General features: G+C 42.9%; 1 protein-coding gene across 2 annotated transcripts in view; it reads left to right on the top strand.

Annotated features, from left to right (window-relative positions):
- The window catches only part of LRRTM4 (leucine rich repeat transmembrane neuronal 4), a 699,210-nt gene that overhangs the window by 8,241 nt on the left and 669,459 nt on the right, over nt 1-21,510 (top strand). The window contains exon 2 of one of the 2 annotated variants that reach the window (XR_009632084.2): nt 597-2,192. Coding sequence is in view for 1 of the 2 variants with exons in the window: in XM_060787220.2 (XP_060643203.1) it covers nt 597-2,143 (1,547 nt within the window). In the remaining variant the exon portion in view is untranslated. The remainder of the gene's footprint in view (nt 1-596; nt 2,193-21,510) is intronic. The other variant, XM_060787220.2, reaches the window with a different exon arrangement.

The following is a 21,510-nucleotide window of genomic DNA, read 5'->3' as shown; positions in this document are numbered from 1 at the left end:
GTTTTCCCTTGACATTAAGTCTAGTGATATCCAACTCTGGGGGGTGGTGCTCATCTCCATTTCTAAGCCAAAGAATCGGCATTGTCCGTAGCCACCTCTAAGGTCATTTGGCCAGCATGACTGCATGGAGTGCCGCTACCTTCCCGCAGAAGCGGTTCCTATTGATCTACTCACATTTGCATGTTTTCGAACTGCTATGTTGGCAGAAGCTGTGGCTAACAGCAGGAGCTCACCCTGCACCCTCGATTCGAACCACTGATCTTTCAGTCAGCAAGTTCAGCAGCTTGGCAGTTTAACCTGCTGTGCCACCAGGGGCCCCCATGGTAATATACATGGAATTAAATGAAAAATATTTTTAAAATCATAAATTGTACTGAGATAATGGGGAGTGGGTATATTCATGGGAAGGGAATAATAAAGCAGTGAAATAAGGGACTGAAGAAGAAGCATTACCATGCAAAAGAATCAAAGGAAATAGGAGACAGCCTTGGATCTAGCTAGACCTGTTAGGCAATATTAGAAGTCGTTCTATTGCATAGCTGCTCCTGGTTGATTGGAATGACTTGACAATGTCTGTCATTTTTCTAATATTACAGGTTTCCATGTAATTAAGCACCTGAGAGGCATGAGTGCAGTCTTCGTGCTCCTTCCTACAGTGCTGTTTGTGACATTGACAGGGGCTCAACGAGCCTGCCCCAAAAACTGCCGATGTGATGGCAAAATTGTCTATTGTGAGTCTCACGCTTTTAGAGACATTCCTCAAAACATTTCTGGAGGATCTCAAGGTTTATCATTGCGGTACAACAGCATCCAGAAGCTCAAACCAAATCAGTTTGCAGGCCTTCACCAACTCATATGGCTGTACCTTGACCACAATTACATCGGTTCCGTAGACGAGGATGCCTTCCAGGGCATCCGTAGGCTGAAGGAATTAATCCTGAGCTCCAACAAAATCACTCATCTGCACAACAAAACGTTTCACCCAGTCCCCAACCTCCGCAACCTGGACCTGTCGTACAACAAGCTGCAGGCATTGCAATCTGAGCAGTTCAAAGGTCTCCGCAAGCTCTTGATCTTGCACTTACGGTCCAACTCGTTGAAGACTGTTCCGATTCGCGTTTTCCAAGATTGCCGCAATCTCGACTTTCTGGATTTGGGTTACAACCGTCTGCGGAGTTTGTCCCGCAATGCGTTCGCTGGCCTCTTGAAGCTCACCGAGCTCCACTTGGAGCACAACCAGTTTTCGAAAATCAACTTTGCTCACTTTCCACGTCTCTTCAGCCTGCGCTCCATTTACTTGCAGTGGAATAAGATCCGGTCCATTAGCCAAGGGTTAACATGGACTTGGAGTTCCTTACACAACTTGGATTTATCAGGGAATGATATTGCGGGGATTGAACCTGGAACGTTCCAGTGCCTGCCCAATTTGCAGAAGCTCAATTTGGATTCCAACAAACTGACCAATATCTCTCAGGAGACTGTCAATGCCTGGATTTCTTTAATATCCATCACCTTGTCTGGAAATATGTGGGAATGTACTCGGAGTATTTGCCCCCTGTTTACCTGGCTTAAAAACTTCAAGGGGAACAAGGAAAGCACCATGATTTGTGCAGGCCCCAAACATATCCAAGGCGAAAAGGTGAGTGATGCTGTCGAAACCTACAACATCTGTGCCGAAATCCCAGTGGTTGTCACCGAGAAACCGTACCAGGCACCTAAAACTCAACAGAGGCCCATTTTTGTCCCCAAGCCTACTCTTCCCAAACTGGAAGACTATCAACTGACATCGTTTACACCAAGCCCTTCTCCGGAGTTTCCAACATCTGGACCCGAACTCGAGTATGAGCATGTTTCCTTTCACAAGATTATCGCTGGAAGCGTTGCCCTCTTTCTTTCGGTGGCAATGATTCTGTTGGTCATTTATGTCTCCTGGAAGCGTTACCCTGCCAGCATGAAACAGCTCCAGCAACACTCTCTTATGAAGAGGCGTCGGAAAAAAGCCCGAGAGTCAGAAAGGCAAATGAACTCCCCTTTACAGGAGTATTATGTGGACTACAAGCCTACAAATTCCGAGACCATGGATGTATCGGTTAATGGATCTGGACCCTGCACGTATACCATTTCTGGCTCCAGGGAATGCGAGGTATGAACCATGATCCTCCTAAATCCATTTCTGCTGCTGGGAAGGAGAGGTAAATGTTCGAAGCTCTCGAGGCATCTCTAATCACTAGAAAGATTAATGAGCCTTTTTGCTTTTGGGTTTGCTTGGTGTGAAAGGTTATTTAATTAAATTACGACAATCAGGGAAGTGATGGTGGCTATTTTCGACTGCTCTCAGACGAGAGAGGAGTTTGTTCAAGGGTGAGGTGAGGTTGGAATAAACAACAATGATGAAGGCACTCAAGGCTATCTTTCCCCTCCAGCTATTTTACATTGACTTAAAACTGGCATTATCTCTGCCATACCTTTGATGTAAATGGACAGTGAAGATGCATTTTGTCAGATCCAAATAGTGGATGCGAGATGGATTATAGTAAGATGTTGATATAATGAGAGTTACAATAAAGTATGCTGGGGATGGGGTTGTGGGAGGGTCCAGTACAATTTGGATGTCTTTTATTTTTGGATATCGACATAATGTCTTTATAAACCCTTCTCCAGCCTTTTCCCCATTATTCTAAAGTGCATATCACCTTTGTGTATCAAAATACAATAGGGCCACGTTTAAGTAATTTATGAAGTGACTTGCAAAATAAAGATGGATTTAATGTGTTTGTCAAAGGCCAAAATCACTGGGTTGTTGTGAGTTTTCCAGGCTGTATGGCCATGTCCCAGAAGCATTCTCTCCTGACGTTTTGCCTACATGTATGGCTGGATCCAAATAGTGGACGGGAGACGGATTATATTAAGATGTTGATATAATGAGAGTTACAATAAAGGATGGGGTTGAGGGAGGGTGCAGTACAATTTGGATGTCTTTTTTATTTTTGGATATCAACACAATGTCTTTATAAACCCTTCTCCAGCCTTTTCCCCATTATTCTAAAGTGCATGCCACCTTTGTGTATCAAAATACAATAGGGCCACGTTTAAGTAATTTATGAAGTGACTTGCAAAATAAAGATGGATTTAATGTATTTGTCAAAGGCCAAAATCGCTGGGTTGTTGTGAGTTTTCCAGGCTGTTTGGCCATGTCCCAGAAGCATTCTCTCCTGACGTTTTGCCTGCATTTGTGGCTGGCATCCTCAGAGGTTGTGAGGTCTATTGGAAACTAGGAAAATTGGGTTTATATATCTGTGGATATATCTGTGGATATATCTGGGGAAAGTGGAAGGCAAAAGGAAGAGGGGCCGACCAAGGGCAAGATGGATGGCATCCTTGAAGTGACTGGACTGACCTTGAGGGAGCTGGGGGTGGTAACGGCCGACAGGGAGCTCTGGCGTGGGCTGGTCCATGAGGTCACGAAGAGTCGGAGACGACTGAACGAATGAACAAATATCTGTGGAAGGTCCAGGGTGAGAGAAAGAACCTTTGTCTGTTGGAAACAAGTGTAAATGTTACCTTTGGCATGGACCCCGTTTCATTGCTCCTTGTAAAAAGGTTTGCTAGCAGGTTTGCCCACCGTAGTGGGTTTGCCTTCAGTATTTCAGGGGTAATGGCATCACTGCCTGGGGCCTTATCTGGCTTTAGGTTGTGTATCAAGTTGATTATTTCCTGGCACGTAACTGGCACCCAGCTTGGTCCCACTGAAACTTCACTGTCATCATTTTCTTGGGGAGGGTTTATTCTGGCAAACGTGTCTCGGTTTTAATTCTTCAGCAACATTGCAGAGAAAAACTTTTTTTTAAAAAAATTAAAAAATTAAAAATATACATATATTTTAAAAATTGAATGACGTGGCCCTTATTACCGCCTGGCAAGGCATTGAGGGAAGAGAGCTGCGTGAAGGAAGTGGAAGGGAGCCATCAGTAGGGCCAAAATGAGTTTGTTTGGGTCAACATCAGGATTTGGAACTGGTGGCACGAGCATGTTTGGTAACACATCAACAAATAACCACAATGCAATGAAGGATATTGACGTTTCATCGCCGCCTGATGACAGCATTGGTTGTTTGGCTTTCAGTCCCCCAGTATTGCCAGGTAATTTTCTCATTGCAGGATCATGGGCAAATGATGTCCACTGCTGGGAAGTGCAGGATTTATTTATTTGTCGTGTCAGAACAACCAGTCAAATTATATTACATTTCTAACAGAACAAAGCAAACAAGCAGATTACAAAATTTGTGAGTATGAGAGTTGATTAAATGTCCTTTGACCAGTATCTGGCCACTTGGAGTGCTTCTGGTGTTGCTGCAAGAAGGTCCTCCCTTGTGCATATGGCAGGGCTCAGGGTGCATTGCAGCAGGTGGTCAGTGGTTTGCTCTTCTCCACACTCGTATGTCGAGGATTCCACTTTGTAGCCCCATTTCTGAAGGTTGCCTCTGCATCTCGTGGTGCCAGAGCGCAGTCTGTTCAGTGCCTTCCAGGTCGCCCAGTCCTCTGTGTGCCCAGGAGGGAGTCTCTCGTTTGGTATCAGCCATTGGTTGAGGTTCTGGGTTTGAGCCTGCCACTTTTGGACTCTTGCTTGCTGAGGTGTTCCAGCGAGTGTCTCTGTAGATCTAAGAAAACTATTTCTAGATTTAAGTCGTTGACGTGCTGGCTGATACCCAAACAGGGGATGAGCTGGAGATGTCTCTGCCTTGGTCCTTTCACTATTGGCTGCTACTTCCCGGCGGATGTCAGGTGGTGCAATACCGGCTAGACAGTGTAATTTTTCCAGTGGTGTAGGGCGCAGACACCCCGTGATAATGCGGCATGTCTCATTAAGAGCCACATCCACTGCTTTAGTGTGGTGAGATGTGTTCCACATTGGGCATGCATACTCAGCAGCAGAGTAGCATAGCGCAAGGGCAGATGTCTTCACTGTATCTGGTTGTGATCCCCAGGTTGTGCCAGTCAGCTTTCGTATGATATTGTTTCTAGCACCCACTTTTTGTTTGATGTTCAGGCAGTGTTTCTTGTAGGTCAGAGCACGGTCCAGAGTGACTGCCAGGTGTTTGGGTGCACTGCAATGCTCCAGTGGGATTCCTTCCCAAGTGATCTTCAGAGCTCGGGATGCTTGTCTGTTCTTGAGATGAAAGGCACATGTCTGTGTTTTAGATGGGCAGGATGATGGGCAGACTATTCCAAAAGCATAACAGATGCATACAGGAAAGCTCTTTTTCTGAGCAGAGATTTGGCAACTGAAAGAGGAAAAGGAATATCCCAATATTTAATGATTTGTAGTGTTCCCCCCCCCCCCATTATTTGAATACTCTTCTGCTATCGGTCTTTAGGTCAATCTAATTTTACTTTCCTCAGTAAAATCCTGAAACTTACACAGAGAAGCAAGCCTTTAAGTCCTCATTAAAGCCTGCTGAACTCAATGAATTACTCACTGAGAGTTTATTGGGACTTAGGTAATATTCAGAGAGTGCCATGCTTGATGGATCACTGTAGTTTGAACTTACTCAGTGTCAACAGAATAAAAGACGTAGGTTCTCCTTGGGGGAGTAGAAGGAGCCCAGGAGATTTCTCTTCCATATTGAAACAATACGTCTTTGATATTGAAACCACATTCAGCCTGGTAAGCTCCGAGGATCAGCCTCATTCTCTCAGAAATTAATAGGAGAGTAAACATTGTCCATACATTGTTTTAGTGTCTGTTTACAAAGACTGCTTCGCTAATGGAACACAAGTATAATTTAAGCTGAGACTAAAGACCATTTGCTCGTTTCGGTGGCAGTAATAAAAGATGGCAAATGCAATATGGCCTTTGACAGCAAGTGCTAAAACCTTATCACAGATCTTTAGAAACAATGATAAGACCAAGCTGGAAAGCTGGCAAACAAACGGCGGTTGGACAATCCTATCCTCAAAGCAATGAACACAGTCAAGGACATTTAATTCAAATTTATGTAATCAAATGTTTGGGCCTGCCAGAAAAGCAGCAAAGTAATCTGAAAAACAGGGAGGAAAACAAACACAGACGTTGACTTTGGCAACGCAATGACACAGAGGTAGGATTTAGGAGGTTGGGATAATTGTGTTCTGTAATACATTGTGTTGTTAATCACAGATGGCCAAATGCTGAATGCTAGGGGCTGAATTAAACCTCCACCCTGCATCAAAGGAAGGGTGGTGCTTAGTACTCCCAAACATCCTCTAACACAGTGGTTCCCAACTTTTTTTTTGACCGGCGACACTTTGGGTTACAAATCAGTTTTTGGTCAACATTGGATTCAGTTTGTGTTGCACTGCAAAACAGGAAATAGCCCTTCTGACTAAAACACACCACATGTTGAATGAAGGAACAATCCTTTTTTATTATAGCTTAGCAAAAAGGCCAGTAGAAATAAATGCTTGTAATGATAGATAAGATTGCAAAAAAGCAATAAGGTATTCAAAGGCAGCCAGATAAAACAGTGTCCAAAATGTAGTAATCAAAAGCAATGTCCAAAAAGCATGAGATTATAATCCAAGGCAATGATATCTAGTAGGCCTGGGTGGTTTCGTTTCGTTAATTCGTAATTCGTTAATAATTCGTTAATTTTTCCAATTACAAAACGATAACGAACCATTCTGGAGCAATCATTTAAAAAAACGAATTTTTAAACACGTTTTGTAAATGCTTCGTATTTTGTTATTGTATTCGTTTCGTTATTGTTCTGAGGTCGTTTCGTTATTATTTCCGCATGTCTGGGCCAGTTTTATGGTTTAATTAGTGAAAAAAAAATATAATATCACACCAACAGTCAAGAACAGAGGGAGAGGGAAGCTTCAGAAGTTTTTGGAGGTTTTTTAGCGTATTTCGCGGTCGCGTCCGCCATTAACGAATCGTTTCGTTATTGTTTCGGAAATCGATTCGTTAATTTTTTACCATTTACGAAATTTCGTAAATATCGAACTTTTTAAAAGGAAAATTTTGTAATTATTTTAAATATCGAAACAAAAAAAAAACCCCAAATACAAATCGATTTTAGAAACAAATTTTTGCGTTGTTACCCAGGCCTAATATCTAGACAGGAATCAAAAAAAGCAAGAATAGACCAAATGCTACTAGTCACCTGGAAAGGCTAGAGAAATCCATGAAGATGAGTCCACTTGAGCAGGAATTCCATAAGGCTTATACCTGGTTTCTAAACAATGCCTGATCTGATAATATTTTCTACAGACACACTTTAAATCCCAAAAACTTGTTTCATTTTCCACCAGACTTTGACTTTAATTGACGAATTTGTGCTGTCGCACACTGGGCATAAGACTGTAGACAGGACATAAATTCCGTGTGCCCAACGGGACACCGAGGCTGCCTCAGATTAAAGGCCTTTGGATTTCCTTAAAACAGAGTCTTTAGATTGCTTAAAGGTTCAACAAAGTTCTTTATTAATGAAATCAAACAGGTACTTTAAGGCTTTCTTAGCAGTCTATTGGCTCTCTCTCAATCTTGTCCACAGGGAACAGGCACTATCTTCATAACTGTAACTAATGGGGAAATCCTTAACTTCTAATCAGGGCAGTCTGTCTTTGCCTCTGTTGGCATGGAGCCCCTGCACCCGGTACCAACTGCTTCTGGCTTCCGCGAGTGACCCTTACCAAGCAGAGCTTTGTAGGCTTCCAGGGTAAAAGAAGGTGTTCAGGTTTCCATGATGGCTGACTGAAGTCCTTCAGCAAAGGAGCTGTAGGGCTGTATAACCCCAGCCAAGCTGTGGGCTGTATATCTCCCTGGCCAAGCCATAGAAGACAAAGCTTTCTACAGGAGCTCTTGATATTATGTCCTGCATGAAAGGCTTCTCTGTGTGGACTGAACCCAAAAAGGCTCTTATTTCCTCCAAAAACCCAAAAAGGGGCGGGACCAGGGAACCTAACTATAATTGACAGGTGGCTTGCCCTATGATTGCAGCCAAAAGAAGCCACCTATCTGCAGAGTCCCTGAAACTTAGGACTACAACAAACATTCAATGCAAAGCAAACAAAATTGGAGCTCCTGGTACAGTTGTACCTGCACACAATTCTTTCAGATCTACGTAAACACTGGGCCTTTTGTCAATTCTGGCTAATCTCCGGCCGCTGAATCTGCTTATCTGACTCCTCATTAACTTTCCCAGGTGTCAGACTGTTTTCCAAACTAGAATCTGGAGAGCTCACAGCCGGAGGGAGTAACCCTTCCACCCAAGGCCTGACAGAAATATTCTCATGAGAATCCGCCGTTTGCACCGAAGCCTCTCTGTCAGTGTCTGCATGAAACTTATTGACCAAAGTGACTCCATCTTGCACTCAGCCCCAGCAGCCCCCACATCAGAAACAACAGGAGACTGATTTCCCTCCTCATTACCAACATCAGACACAGAAACATCAGGAAACTGAAACACACTCACTGTGCTGTCGCATGCTGGGCCTATGCATAAGACTGTGGACAGGACATAGATTCTGTGTGCCCAACGGGACACCGGTGCTGCCTCAGATTAAAGGCCCTTGGACATCCCCAAAACAAAGTCTTTAGATTGCTTAAAGGTTCAACAAAGTTCTTTATTTATGAAAACAAACAGGTACTTTAAGGCTTTCTTAACAGTCTATTGGCTCTTTCAATCTTGTTCACTGGGAACAGGCACTATCTTCATAACTGTATATTAACTAATGGGGAAATCCTGAACTTCTAATCTGGGCAGTCTTTCTTTGCCTCTGTTGGCGTGGAGCCCCTACACCCGGTACCAACTGCTTCTGGCTTCCACGAGAGACCCTTACCAAGCAGAGCTTTGTAGACTTCCAGGGGAAAAGGAGTTCAGGTTTCAGTGATGGTTGACTGAAGTCCCTCCGCAAAGGAGCTGTAAGGCTGTATGATCCTTGGCCAAGCTGTGGGCTGTATAACCCCGGCCAAGCTGTAGAAGATGAAGCTTTCTACAGGAGCTCTTGTTATTATGTCCTGCATGGAAAGCTTCTCTGTGTGGACTGAACTCAAAAAGGCTCCTATTCCCTCCAAAAACCAAAAAAGGGGGTAGGACCAGGGAACTTAACTATAATTGACAGGTGGCTTGCCCTATGATTGCAGCCAAAAGAAGCCACCTATCTGCAGAGTCCCTGAAACTTAGGACTGCAACAAACATTCAGTGCAAAGCAAACAAAATGGGAGCTTCTGGTACGGCTGTACCAGCACACTCACAGGCTCAGGTTCAATGAGTTCAATCACAGGCTGAGTCCCAACAGTTTGGTTATTTGGGTTGCTGATTCAGAAAATTGCATTGGTTAAACCACATCAGCTCTAGTTTCTGATACAGAACATATGCCATTCAGTAGTCACCATCTGCTTGCTCACAGAAAAGCATATTTAAAAAGACTCAGCACTAGAAGTGGGTTTTTCATGACCAGTCACTCTCGTTGCAAGGGTGTCATAACAGTGAGGCTGTGGACCATATCTTAGTTCTTGCTGACCACTGGTGTTCCATGGACCACAGGTTGGGAACCACTGCTCTGGTAAGTACAGTAGAATCTCGCTTATCCAGCATAAATGGGCCAGCAGAACATAGGATAAGCGAAAAAGTTGGATAATAAGGAGGGATTAAGGAAAAGCCTATTAAACATCAAATTATGTTATGTTTTACAAATCAAGCACAAAAACATCTTGTTTTACAAAAAATGACAGAAAAAGCAGTTCAAGAATAAATAAAGACACGGTAACATTATGTAGCAATTACTGTGTTTACAAATTTAGCACCAAAACATCACAATGTATTGAAACAGCGATTGATCTGGGCAGGAGGCAGACTGTGTTGGATAAGATAGAACGTTGGATGAGCAAAGGTTGGATAAGCGAAACTCTAGTGTATGGGGAATTTGTCTAATATTTCACCCCCAAAAGTTGAGGCATGTTTTTAGCAACAGTAAGATGATGTTAGATAGCCATTTACATTTCTTACAGTCCTTAGAGTGGCGTTCTTTTTGAAGTCATGGTGAGATGTCGTAGTGGGTAGCATCTTCTACCCGCCAGATTTTGACCCCTGATGAAACACTGGCATTCCAGAAGCAAGTTGATGTTTCCAGGTGCTTCTTGCTTGTAGCCAAAAACTAGTAGCCAGGCTGTGCTAGAATGACATGTCATATGAAATCCATCTCTACTGGGTACACAAATTTAAATATTGTTCTATTTAGTTATATAAAATGGTCGACTTTTTCCCTAGACAAAAGCACCCCCAAATTAGTTTATTAGATTACTCTTTGTAGAAATGTATGCATCTGGAAAATTTTTGTCAACAAATGACTCAAGAACCTGGGTCAATGTATCAAGAGACTGATGTGATTAATGTTAAATGTCCTTTGACCAGTATCTGGCCACTTGAAGTGCCTCTGGTGTTGCTATAAGAAGGTCCTCTATTGTGCATGTGACAGAGCTCAGGTTGCATTGTAATAGGTGGTCTGTGGTTTGCTTTACTCCACACATGTCGTGGACTCCACTTTGTCGCCCCATTTTTTAAAGTTGACTCTGCATCTCGTGGTGCCAGAACACAGTCTGTTCAGTGCCTTCCAAGTCACCCAGTCTTTTGTTTACCCAGGGGGGAGTGTCTCATTCGGTTTCAGCCAAGGCTTGAGATTCTTGGTTTTAGCCTGCCACTTTTGGACTCTTGCTTGCTGAGGTGTTCCTGCAAGTATCTCTGCAGATCTTAGGAAGCTCTTTCTTGACTTAAGACATTGGCATGCTGGCTGATATCTGAACAGAGGATGGGATGGAGATGTCCCTGCCTTGGTCCTTTCATTATTGACTGCTACTTCCCGGCAGATGTCAGGTGGTTCAATTCTGGCAAAACAGTATAATTTCTCCAGTGGTGTAGGGTGTAGACATCCTGTAAAAATGCAGCATGTCTCCTTAAGAGCCACATCCACTGTTTTAGTGTGGTTATTGCAGGATAGATAGGATAGATACTATCAAGAGAGACCCTTTCCGGAGAAAAGAAAAGTACGGCTTTATTTCCAGCTGGGACTCTGGTGAGGAGTTGTGTCCAAAAGCACCAGAGCAATGATATAGGTGCAGACTATGGCTTTTATACCCTCCAATCACAGTCAAACAAAGAACATGCATCTACATACGTTGACATCATTCACTGCATCATCTTAGCATCATAAGAATATCAAGTGCTATTTTCCAACATGCAGAAGGCATGTATCTGTGTATTTCTTTCTAACAGCAGCTTACATCCATCAATCAAAGGGCCTAACTTTGACCTGTCAGGAGGGAGAGGGGGGCTCCTTTTAGAGCCTAGTTGTACCACTTTTAGAGCCTGTTGCCACTAGGACAGGCTTATCTCTCATAGAATCATAGAATCAAAGAGTTGGAAGAGACCTCATGGGCCATCCAGTCCAACCCCCTGCCAAGAAGCAGGAATATTGCATTCAAATCACCCCTGACAAATGGCCATCGAGCCTCTGCTTAAAAGCTTCCAAAGAAGGAGCCTCCACCACACTCCAGGGCAGAGAGTTCCACTGCTGAACGGCTCTCACAGTCTCTCCTGGAATGTATAGATAACATGCTCCCTTTTCAGCTCCCCTCTTGCTGTGCCTGGACAGCAGCTTGCTTGTCCATTAGCATTCTTTCTATACAGAGAGAACTTGATTTTTCTATACATTTCAGTGCTTGTAAAGTACATACAATGTATACATAAATAAATATCTATTTTTTCCAATATCTATTTTTCCAATATCTCCTCATCATGGTGAGTTCCACACTGGGCATGCATACACAGCAGCAGAGTAGCAAAGCACAAGGGCAGATGCCTTCATTGTGTCTGGTTGTGATCCCCAGGTTGTGCTAGTCAGCCTTCATATGATATTATTTCTAGCACCCACTTTTTGCTTGATATTAAAGCAGTGTTTCTTGTAGGTCAGGGCATAGTCCAGGGTAACTCCCAGGTATTTGGGTGTGTTGCAATGCTCCAGTGGCATTCCTTCTCTGGTCATCCACAGAGCTTGACATGATTGTCTGTTCTTGAGGTGAAAGGCACATGTCTGTGTTTTAGATGGATTAGGGATCAGCTGGTTTTCCCTGTAATAGGTAGTAAGAGCACCTAGAGCTTTGGAGAGCTTCTGTTCAACCATCTCAAAGCTCCCTGCTTGAGCAGTAATGGCACGATCATCAGCATAGATGAAGCTCTCTGTCCCTTCTGGCAGTGGCTGGTCATTTGTGTAGATTTTGAAAATGGATGGAGCAAGCATGCTCTCCTGAGGCAGGCCGTTATTCTGTTTCCGCCATCTGCTTCTCTGGCCCTGGAACTCAACAAAGAAGCTCCTGTTTTGTAGCAGGTTTCCTATGAGGCATGTGAGATGGTAGTCCTTTGTGAGTAAGTGGTGCAAGGCCACAAAGAGAAAGGGATAGTCTTAAGCCAATTGTTCAATATAACCACTCACACCCTGGCCTCAATTCTCTGGATGCCAGTCTCCAGATGTAGGGTGGCACTGGAGACACACCTTGGTACCTGGAGGGCCGATTTTAAGAATTTGGATTGTATACTCTTTTCTTCTCAGAGAGTTTGATGTTCTCTGTGTGTTTTAAGGGTGATTATTTAGCTCCAAGAAATAGCTGTTGGATAGAGATACATCTGTGTGGTGCTGTTTCCCAAAGTTTCATCAACAAAAACAAGTCATGCCAGACTAATCCGATCTCTTGTTTCAATAGAATTACAAGCTGGGTAGATGCGCGGAATGCCGTGGATGTAGCATACCTTTCCCACCTACACACACACACACACACACACACACATATATATATATACATATATATACATACACACACACACATACATACACGCACACACACACACACATATAGCATAAACAGGTGTAGGAAGAGGGGTAGGAGGGATAAAAATATCAGGGAAAGATCATTTGTACATGTAAAGTGGGAGAACAATAATATACCAAGAAAGTCGAAAATAAAGACAGCCCCCCCCCAAAAAAAATGTCGAAAAATTGTCCAAAAACCCCCCAAAATTGTCTTGTTAAGATGGAAAGCACACATCTATGTTTTAGATGAATTAGCAATCAGCTGATTTTCCCTGTAATAGGCAGTAAGAACATCTAAAGCTTTGGAGAGCTTCTGATCAACCATATAATATATAATATATAATACAGCCATATAATGCCAAATTTTTAAAGCTTTGTGGTTTTAAAAAATACATTGCAGCTGCACCTTGGTTCACTTTTGATATGATAAATATAAAATGTGATTAATGTATCTTAACTCCCATTAAAAAAGGAAGCACCCCCCTCTCTCAGTGGAGTAGCAAAAGGCAAAAGTTTAGTCCATCCCAGGAGATGAAGAAGATGATAATGATGACAAGGATAATGTATTGTCGAAGGCTTTCATGGCTGGAATCACTAGGTTCTTGTAGGTTTTTTCAGACTATAGGGCCATGTTCTAGAGGCATTCTCTCCTGACGTTTCACCTGCATCTATGGCAAGCATCCTCAGAGGTAGTGAGGTCTGTTGGAAGTAGGAAAATGGGTTTATATATCTGTGGAATGGCTGGGGTGGGGCAAAGAGCTCTTCCCTGCTGGAGCTAGGTGTGAATGTTTCAGCTGACCACCTTCATTAGCATTTGAAGGCCTGGCTGAGCCTGGGAAAATGTTCTGTTGAGAGGTGTTAATCTGTGCCTGGTTGTTTCCTCTCTGCTGTTTTGCTGTAGTAATTTTAGAGTTTTTTTTAATACTGGTAGCCAGATTTTGTTCATTTTCATGGTGTCCTCCTTTCTGTTGAAATTGTCCACATGCTTGTGGATTTCAATGGCTTCTCTGTGTAGTCTGACATGGTGGTTGTGAGAGTGGTCCAGCATTTCTGTGTTCGCAAATAATATGCTGTGTCCAGGCTGGTTCATCAGGTGCTCTGCTATGGATGACTTCTCTGGTTGGAGCAGTCTGCAGTGCCTTTCATGTTCCTTGATTCGTGTTTGGGCAATGCTGCATTTAGTGGTCCCTATGTAGACTTGTCCACAGCTGCATGGTATACGGTAGACTCCTGCAGAGGTGCGAGGATCCCTCTTGTCCTTTGCTGAATGTAGCATTGGTTGGATTTTCTTGGTGGGTTTGTAGATTGTTTGTATGTTATGTTTCCTCATCAGCTTCCCTATGCGGTCAGTGGTTCCCTTGATGTATGGCAGGAACACTTAAACACTTAAAAAACTCCAAAATTACAAAATTGCTTGTGTGTGTGGTCCAGCATTTCTGTGTCCTCAAATAATATGCTGTGTCCAGGCTGGTTCATCAGGTGCTCTGCTATGGCTGACTTCTCTGGTTGAAGTAGTCTGCAGTGCCTTTCATGTTCCTTGATTCGTGTTTGGGCAATGCTGCGTTTGGTGGTCCCTATGTAGACTTGTCCACAGCTGCATAGTATACGGTAGAGTCCTGCAGAGGTGACTCCTTCAAATGCTAATGAAGGTGGTCAGCTGAAACATTCACACCTAGCTCCAGCAGAGAAGAGCTCTTTGTCCCACCCTGATCATTCCACAGATATATAAACCCATTTTCCTATTTCCAACAGACCTCACTACCTCTGAGGATGCTTGCCATAGATGCAGGCGAAACGTCAGGAGAAATGCCTCTAGAACATGGCCCTATAGCCCGAAAAAACCTACAAGAACCTAATGACAAGGATAATTTGATCAGCCTGCCCACTCAGATTCCCATATTAGTTCTCACCTTTGCCAATACGATTCAACGTCTGCTGCTTTGACTTTCACCAACTTTCAATGACGTCTACCCAGAATCAGAGTAGGCAGGGAGGTGAAGAAGAAAGGGAGCCCAGAAAGTTTCAAGAGCCATCTGAAAGGCCATCTGAGAAAGAGCAGGAGAGGATAGGGCAGGAGACCAGGAACAGTCTGCTGAAGATGGAGTGAATCAGAGAAGAAAGTAATCATACATTTGGCAGTTAAGTTGCACAACTTAGCATTCAAGGAACGTTCTACTCAAACTTTTCAATGTTGAACTTTTATTTTAAAAAGCGTGCAGTTTTATTTAGGACTAGGCGTCCCCTGCCAGGCGTTGCTGTGGCCTTCATGGGGTTCTGTGTGGGAGGTCTGGCACAATTCTATCATTGGTGGGGTTCAGAATGTTCTGTGATTGTAGGTGAACTATAAATCTCAGAAACTACAACTCCGAAATGTCAAGATTCTATTTTCTCCAAACTCCACCAGTGTTCACATTTGGGCATATTGAGTATTTGTGTAGAGTTTGGTCCAGATCCATCATTGTTTGAGTCCACAGTGATCACTGGATGTAGGTGAACTACAACTCTCAAACTCAAGGTCAATGCCCACCAAACCATTCCAGTGTGTTCTGTTGGTCATGGAAGTCCTGTGTGCCATGTTTGGTTCAATTCCATCATTGGTGGAGTTCAGAATGCTCATTGATTGTAGGTGAACTATAAATCCCAGCAACTACAACTCTCAAATGACAAAATCAGTTTTTTTGAGTGAAGGACATACATTGGGTTGTTAGGTGTATCGTGTCCAAATTTGGTGCCAATTGCCCCAGTGGTTTTTTAGTTCTGTGAATCCCACAAATGAACATTACATTTTTATTTACATAGATATAGATCAGAGAATCATAGAATCATAGAGTTGGAAGAGACCTCATGGGCCATCCAGTCCAACCCCATTCTGCCAAGAGGCAGGAAAATTGCATTCAAAGCATCCCTGACAGATGGCCATCCAGCCTCTGTTTAAAAGCTTCCAAGAAAGAGCCTCCACCACACTCCGGGGCAGAGAGTTCCACTGCTGAACGGCTCTCACAGTCAGGAAAGTCTTCCTCATGTTCAGATGGAATCTCCTCTCTTGTGGTTTGAAGCCATTGTTCCGTGTCCTAGTCTCCAAGACAGCAGAAAACAAACTTGCTCCCTCACATATTTATACATGGCTATCATGTCTTCTCTCAGCTTTCTCTTCTGTAGGCTAAACATGACCAGCTCTTTAAGCCGCTCCTCATAGGGATTGTTCTCCAGACCCTTGATCATTTTAGTCACCCTCCTCTGGATACATTCCAGCTTGTCAATATCTCCCTTCAATTGTGGTGCCCAGAATTGGACACAATATTCCAGGTGTGGTCTAACCAAGGCAGAATAGCGCATGGGGAGCATGACTTCCCTAGATCTAGACACTATGCTCCTATTGATGCAGGCCAAAATCCCATTGGCTTTTTTTGCCGCCGCATCACATTGTTGGCTCATGTTTAACTTGTCGTCCACGAGGACCCCAAGATTTTTTTCACACGTACTGCTCTTGAGCCACACGTCCCCCATTCTGTATCTTTGCATTGCATTTCATAGACAATACAGAGATCAGCAACATTACCTTGGAGACTTGTACTGTTTTCCAACTTTGTGGCTGCTACGTTGACAAAGTTGTGCTGTTTTGCTGTGCCGAGAACGAGAAAAGTTTCCTACAAGCTGGAATGTGTCTAGAGGAGGGCGACTGAAATGATCGAGGGTCTGGAGAGCAATCCCTATGAGGAGCGGCTGAAGGAGCTGGGCATGTTTAGCCTGAAGAAGAGAAGGCTGAGAGGAGATATGATAGCCATGTATAAGTATGTGAGAGGAAGCCACAGGGAGGAGGGAGCAAGCTTGTTTTCTGCTTCCTTGGAGACTAGGACACGGAACAATGGCTTCAAACTACAAGAGAGGAGATTCCATCTAAACATGAGGAAGAACTTCCTGACTGTGAGAGCCGTTCAGCAGTGGAACTCTCTGCCCCGGAGTGTGGTGGAGGCTCCTTCTTTGGAATCTTTTAAACAGAGGCTGGATGGCTATCTGTCAGGGGTGATTTGAATGCAATATTCCTGCTTCTTGGCAGAATGGGGTTGGACTGGATGGCCCATGAGGTCTTTTCCAACTCTTTGATTTTATGATTCTATGACTTTCAGTTGCTTCTTTCCCAAAAGGACATTGTAGAAGAATGGACTGTGGTGTTGGAGGAAAGTTCTGAGAGTGCCTTGGACCACCAGAAGATCCAACCAGTCCATACTTCAGGAAATAAAGCCTGACTGCTCACTGGAGGGAAGGATAGTAGAGGCCAAGATGAAGTACTTTGGCCACATCATGAGAAGAAAGGAAAACTTAGAGAAGACAATGATGCTGGGGAAAAGGGAAGTAAAAAGGAAGAGAGGCCCACCAAGGGCAATGTTCTGTCGCCGCTGGAGCCAAAATGAGGTGCTTTTAAGAGAGGATGTTAGGCTTGCATCCAGTGGGAAGCCAGGGCCCCCGAAAAGAAGCCGTTATTAAGCAGTCTTTATGAGGCTTGAGAAATATAACAGTTCTTTATTAATGAATAGGCCTGGGTAACAACGGAAAAATTTGTTTCTAAAATCGATTCGTTTTTTGGGGGTTTTTGTGTTTCGTTATTTAAAATAATTACAAAATTTTCCTTTAAAAAAGTTCGATATTTACGAAATTTCGTGAATGTGAAAAAAATTACAAAACAATAACGAATCGATTTCCGAAACAATAATGAATCGATTCGTTAATGGCGGACGCGAACGCGCAATACGCTAAAAAACCTCCAAATGGGACAGGGGGAACTTCTGAAGCTTAATTAAACCAAAAACAACTATAAAAACCCTTAGAAAACCAAAAACAACCATAAAACTTGCCCCAGACATGCGGAAATAATAACGAAACGACCTCAAAACGATAACGAAACGAATACAATAACGAAATACAAAACATTTACGAAACGATTTAAAAATTCGTTTTTTAAAAAAATTGCTCCAGACTGGTTCGTTATCGTTTTGTAATTGAAAAATTAACGAATTTTTTAACGAATTACGAATTAATGAAACGAAACCGCCCAGCCCTATTAATGAACAAACAGGCTAAACAGTCTATTAGCTTTGCAATCTTGTTTACAGGAAACAGGCACTATCTTCAAAAACTTTGTTAAAAGGAAAATTCCCCCTTTTAGCTCCTCCCAGGCTGCTGTGAACCTAAACCTGGCTGATTTGAGTCTAGTACCGGCTGAACTGCGTCTCAGAACCTAGCAGACGCATCAGCAGGCCTGTAGTCACTTAGCTGGAGATGTGCAGAGCTGTTATTGCCTCCGGAAGTCCTCAGGGCTGTAAAGCTGTTTCCCTGGAACCCTTTGGGAATCTGTAGAGGCTCTTAAAACTGTTCTCCCCCAGGAAGTCTTAAGAGACGAAGCCTTTGCACAGGAGGATGTTTGTGTACATCCTCTGCATTGACTTCCTTTTTGAGACTGACTGAAAAGTGGCCCCTTCCCTCCAAAAAACCCAGACAGGGGCGGGACCAGGGATCTTAACTATAATGGACAGTAGGGCTGGGCGGTTTCGTTCGTTAATTTCATAATTCGTTATTGATTCGTATTTAAATTAGCCTACGATCCGATGTTGAGCCATGCAGGAGCAACTAAAAATCGAAACGAATTTTTCAATTTATTTCGTAATTCGAAATCGTTTCGAAATCGTTTCGAAATTGTTTCGTTATTATTTCCGTATGTCTGGTGTAAGTTTTATAGTTGTTGTTTGTTTTATCAGTGATAAAAAAATAAATTATCACACCAACAGTTAACAACAGAGGGAGAGGGAAGCTTCAGAAGTTCCCCCTGTCCCATTTGGAGGGTTTTTTAGCGTATTGCGCAATTGCGTCCGCCATTAACGAATCAATTCAAAATTTACGAAATTTCGTAAATAACGAAAAAAATTTAAAGAAAAATTCGGAATTCTTTTAAAAAACGAAATGCAATGGACCCCCTAAAAACGAAACGAGGTTAGAAACAAATTTTTCCATTGTTACTCAGCCCTAATGGACAGGTGGCTTGCCCTATGATTGCAAACTATAACAGGAAGCCACCCTGCTGCAAAATCCCAAGCCTGGGATTGCAAACCAACATTTAATTCAAAGCAAACAAAATTGGAGCTCCTGGAACAGCTGTTCCAGAACAGCCAAAATGGATGGATGGCATCCTTGAAGTGACTGGATTGACCTTGAAGGAGCTGGGGGTGGTGACGGCCAACAGGGAGCCGTCTCTTCCAACTCTTTGGAGGTCTCTTCCAACTCTTTGATGCTATCTATATCTATAAATTTCCTACTGGCATCCAACGGGGAAGCAAAACTCTAAAACCCCACAACAAAACTCTACCAAAATTGCCATGCCCCAAGGACAACTCACTAGGTACAAACTAATCCACTCTGAAATCAAAACCACACAACAACCACAAAAAGCGGCAAAACTGAGCATGCGCACTGGCGCAAAGTCCCCGGCGCGCGCACACATGGCCCCTCACCCCCCCCCCCGCGCAGCACACACACGCGCGCGCGTGCGCCCCTTCACACACCCCGCACAGCACACACGCACACAAATCCACTACAATGCATCCACATAACCACATTGTTCCCCTGACATTAAGTCCAGTTGTGTCTGATTTGTGTCTGATTTGGGGGAGGGGGGAAGGTGTTGGTGCTCATCTCCATTTCTAAGCCCAAGAGCCGGCGTTATCCATAGACACCTCCAAAGTCATGAGGCCTGCATGGAGCACCCTTACCTTCCCGCCAGAGAGGTACCTATTGATCTACTCATATTTTCAGGTTTTCAAATTCCTAGGTTGGCAGAAGCTGGGGCTAACAGCAGGAACTCATGCCGCTCTCTGGATTCAAACCTCCAACCTTTCCATTACCAATTTTCACAGTTTAATCCGCTGCGGGCTTCAGCATAACCACATGTGTATTTATGCATAAACACACACACACACACATATATATACACACACAAAACACATACACACAAATTGGGCCACAGCAACGCGTGGCAGGGGACAGCTAGTGATTCTATGAAATTGTGGGAATGTTCCAAACACTTTTTCTTCCCAAGTGGTTGGGAACACCAATTTCCAACCACATCTGAGAAAATGTCAAATACTTATTCTACCCCCAGTTTACAGAGCTCAAGGGATCATAGCTTAAATCCAGTGGTAATGAAAGAGTTGGGGGGGGGGGTTTATGGGAAAGAACATAAAAGCCCATGAAAGAGTGGGGGGGTGGTATGGGAAAGAACAGAAAAGCAGGAAGGAAAAGAGAAATGAAGAAGATGAGGCTCAAAAGATCCTGACTGAGAGGAAAACAAGCACCAATCCAAAAGTAATATTCTAGGCCTGGGTAACAACGGAAAAATTTGTTTCTAAAATTGATTTGTATTTGGGGGTTTTTTTTGTTTCGATATTTAAAATAATTACAAAATTTTCCTTTTAAAAAGTTCGATATTTACGAAATTTCGTAAATGGTAAAAAATTAACGAATCGATTTCCAAAACAATAACGAATCGATTCGTTAATGGCGGACGCAACCGCGAAATACGCTAAAAAACCTCCAAAACCTTCTGAAGCTTCCCTCTCCCTCTGTTCTTGACTGTTGGTGTGATATTATAATTTTTTTTCACTAATTAAACCATAAAACTGGCCCAGACATGCGGAAATAATAACGAAACGACCTCAAAGCAATAACGAAACGAATACAATATCGAAATACGAAGCATTTACAAAACGTTTTTGAAAATTCGTTTTTTTTAATAATTGCTCCAGAATGGTTCGTTATCGTTTTGTAACTGAAAAAATTAACCAATTATTAACGAATTACGAATTAACGAAACAAAACCGCCCAGCCCTACAATATTCATTTCTAGATATAAATAAGAGGATTGCTAGTGCTCAAGGTCTGGACAAATACCTCTATCCGCACTCCTCGGATGCCTTTGTTTTTCTTGTACAGCCAATTGAATGAGGCTAGGCCTTTTTGGGAATGAACAGAGGCTCAAGCAAGGGAGAAATGAATCATTGGGTAGATTAATATCTACTTCATTTGGAAATTGTCATTGTTAGCTCTCCCTAGACAGGCTCAGCTGTAAAATATATCTGGTCTGTGTCCCAGACTCACAATGCTCTGACCTAAATCTTATAATACCTAGACTCTCGAGGGTCTAAGTTTCAGGGATAAAACTGGATCTTAAAAAATGGATGCTACAGTTAACAAGTCTTCTCAATATATGTTAGAAGTATTGTAAAATGTGCAAAATTATATTGTTCATTGTATGTATTTGGTTATGTTTGTGTAAGTGAGTTTGTGCCTTTAATTGCTGAAATGCTTGTAGTTTGGGTTTGGTCAATTGGGTGCAGGTGGAGCTCATTGCTGCTGTTATAATGGTTTGTAGGGCTGGGCGGTTTCGTTTCGTTAATTCGTAATTCGTTAAAAAATTGTTATTTTTTTTATAACGAAGCGATAACGAACCATTCTGGAGCAACTTAAAAATGGAACGAATTTTTAAATTCGTTTCGTAAATGCTTCGGATTTGTTATGTATTTGTTTCGTTATTGGTTTGAGGTTGTTTCGTTATTATTTCCGCATGTCTGGGGCAAGTTTTATAACTCTTTTTTGTTTAATTAGTAAAAAAAAAATA

This window comes from Anolis sagrei, chromosome 7 (genome assembly GCF_037176765.1).
Source record: "Anolis sagrei isolate rAnoSag1 chromosome 7, rAnoSag1.mat, whole genome shotgun sequence".
NCBI classification, from domain to species: Eukaryota; Metazoa; Chordata; class Lepidosauria; order Squamata; family Dactyloidae; genus Anolis; species Anolis sagrei.
Note: the sequence above shows the minus strand (reverse complement) of the source record. Positions and strands in the feature narration are given on the sequence as shown.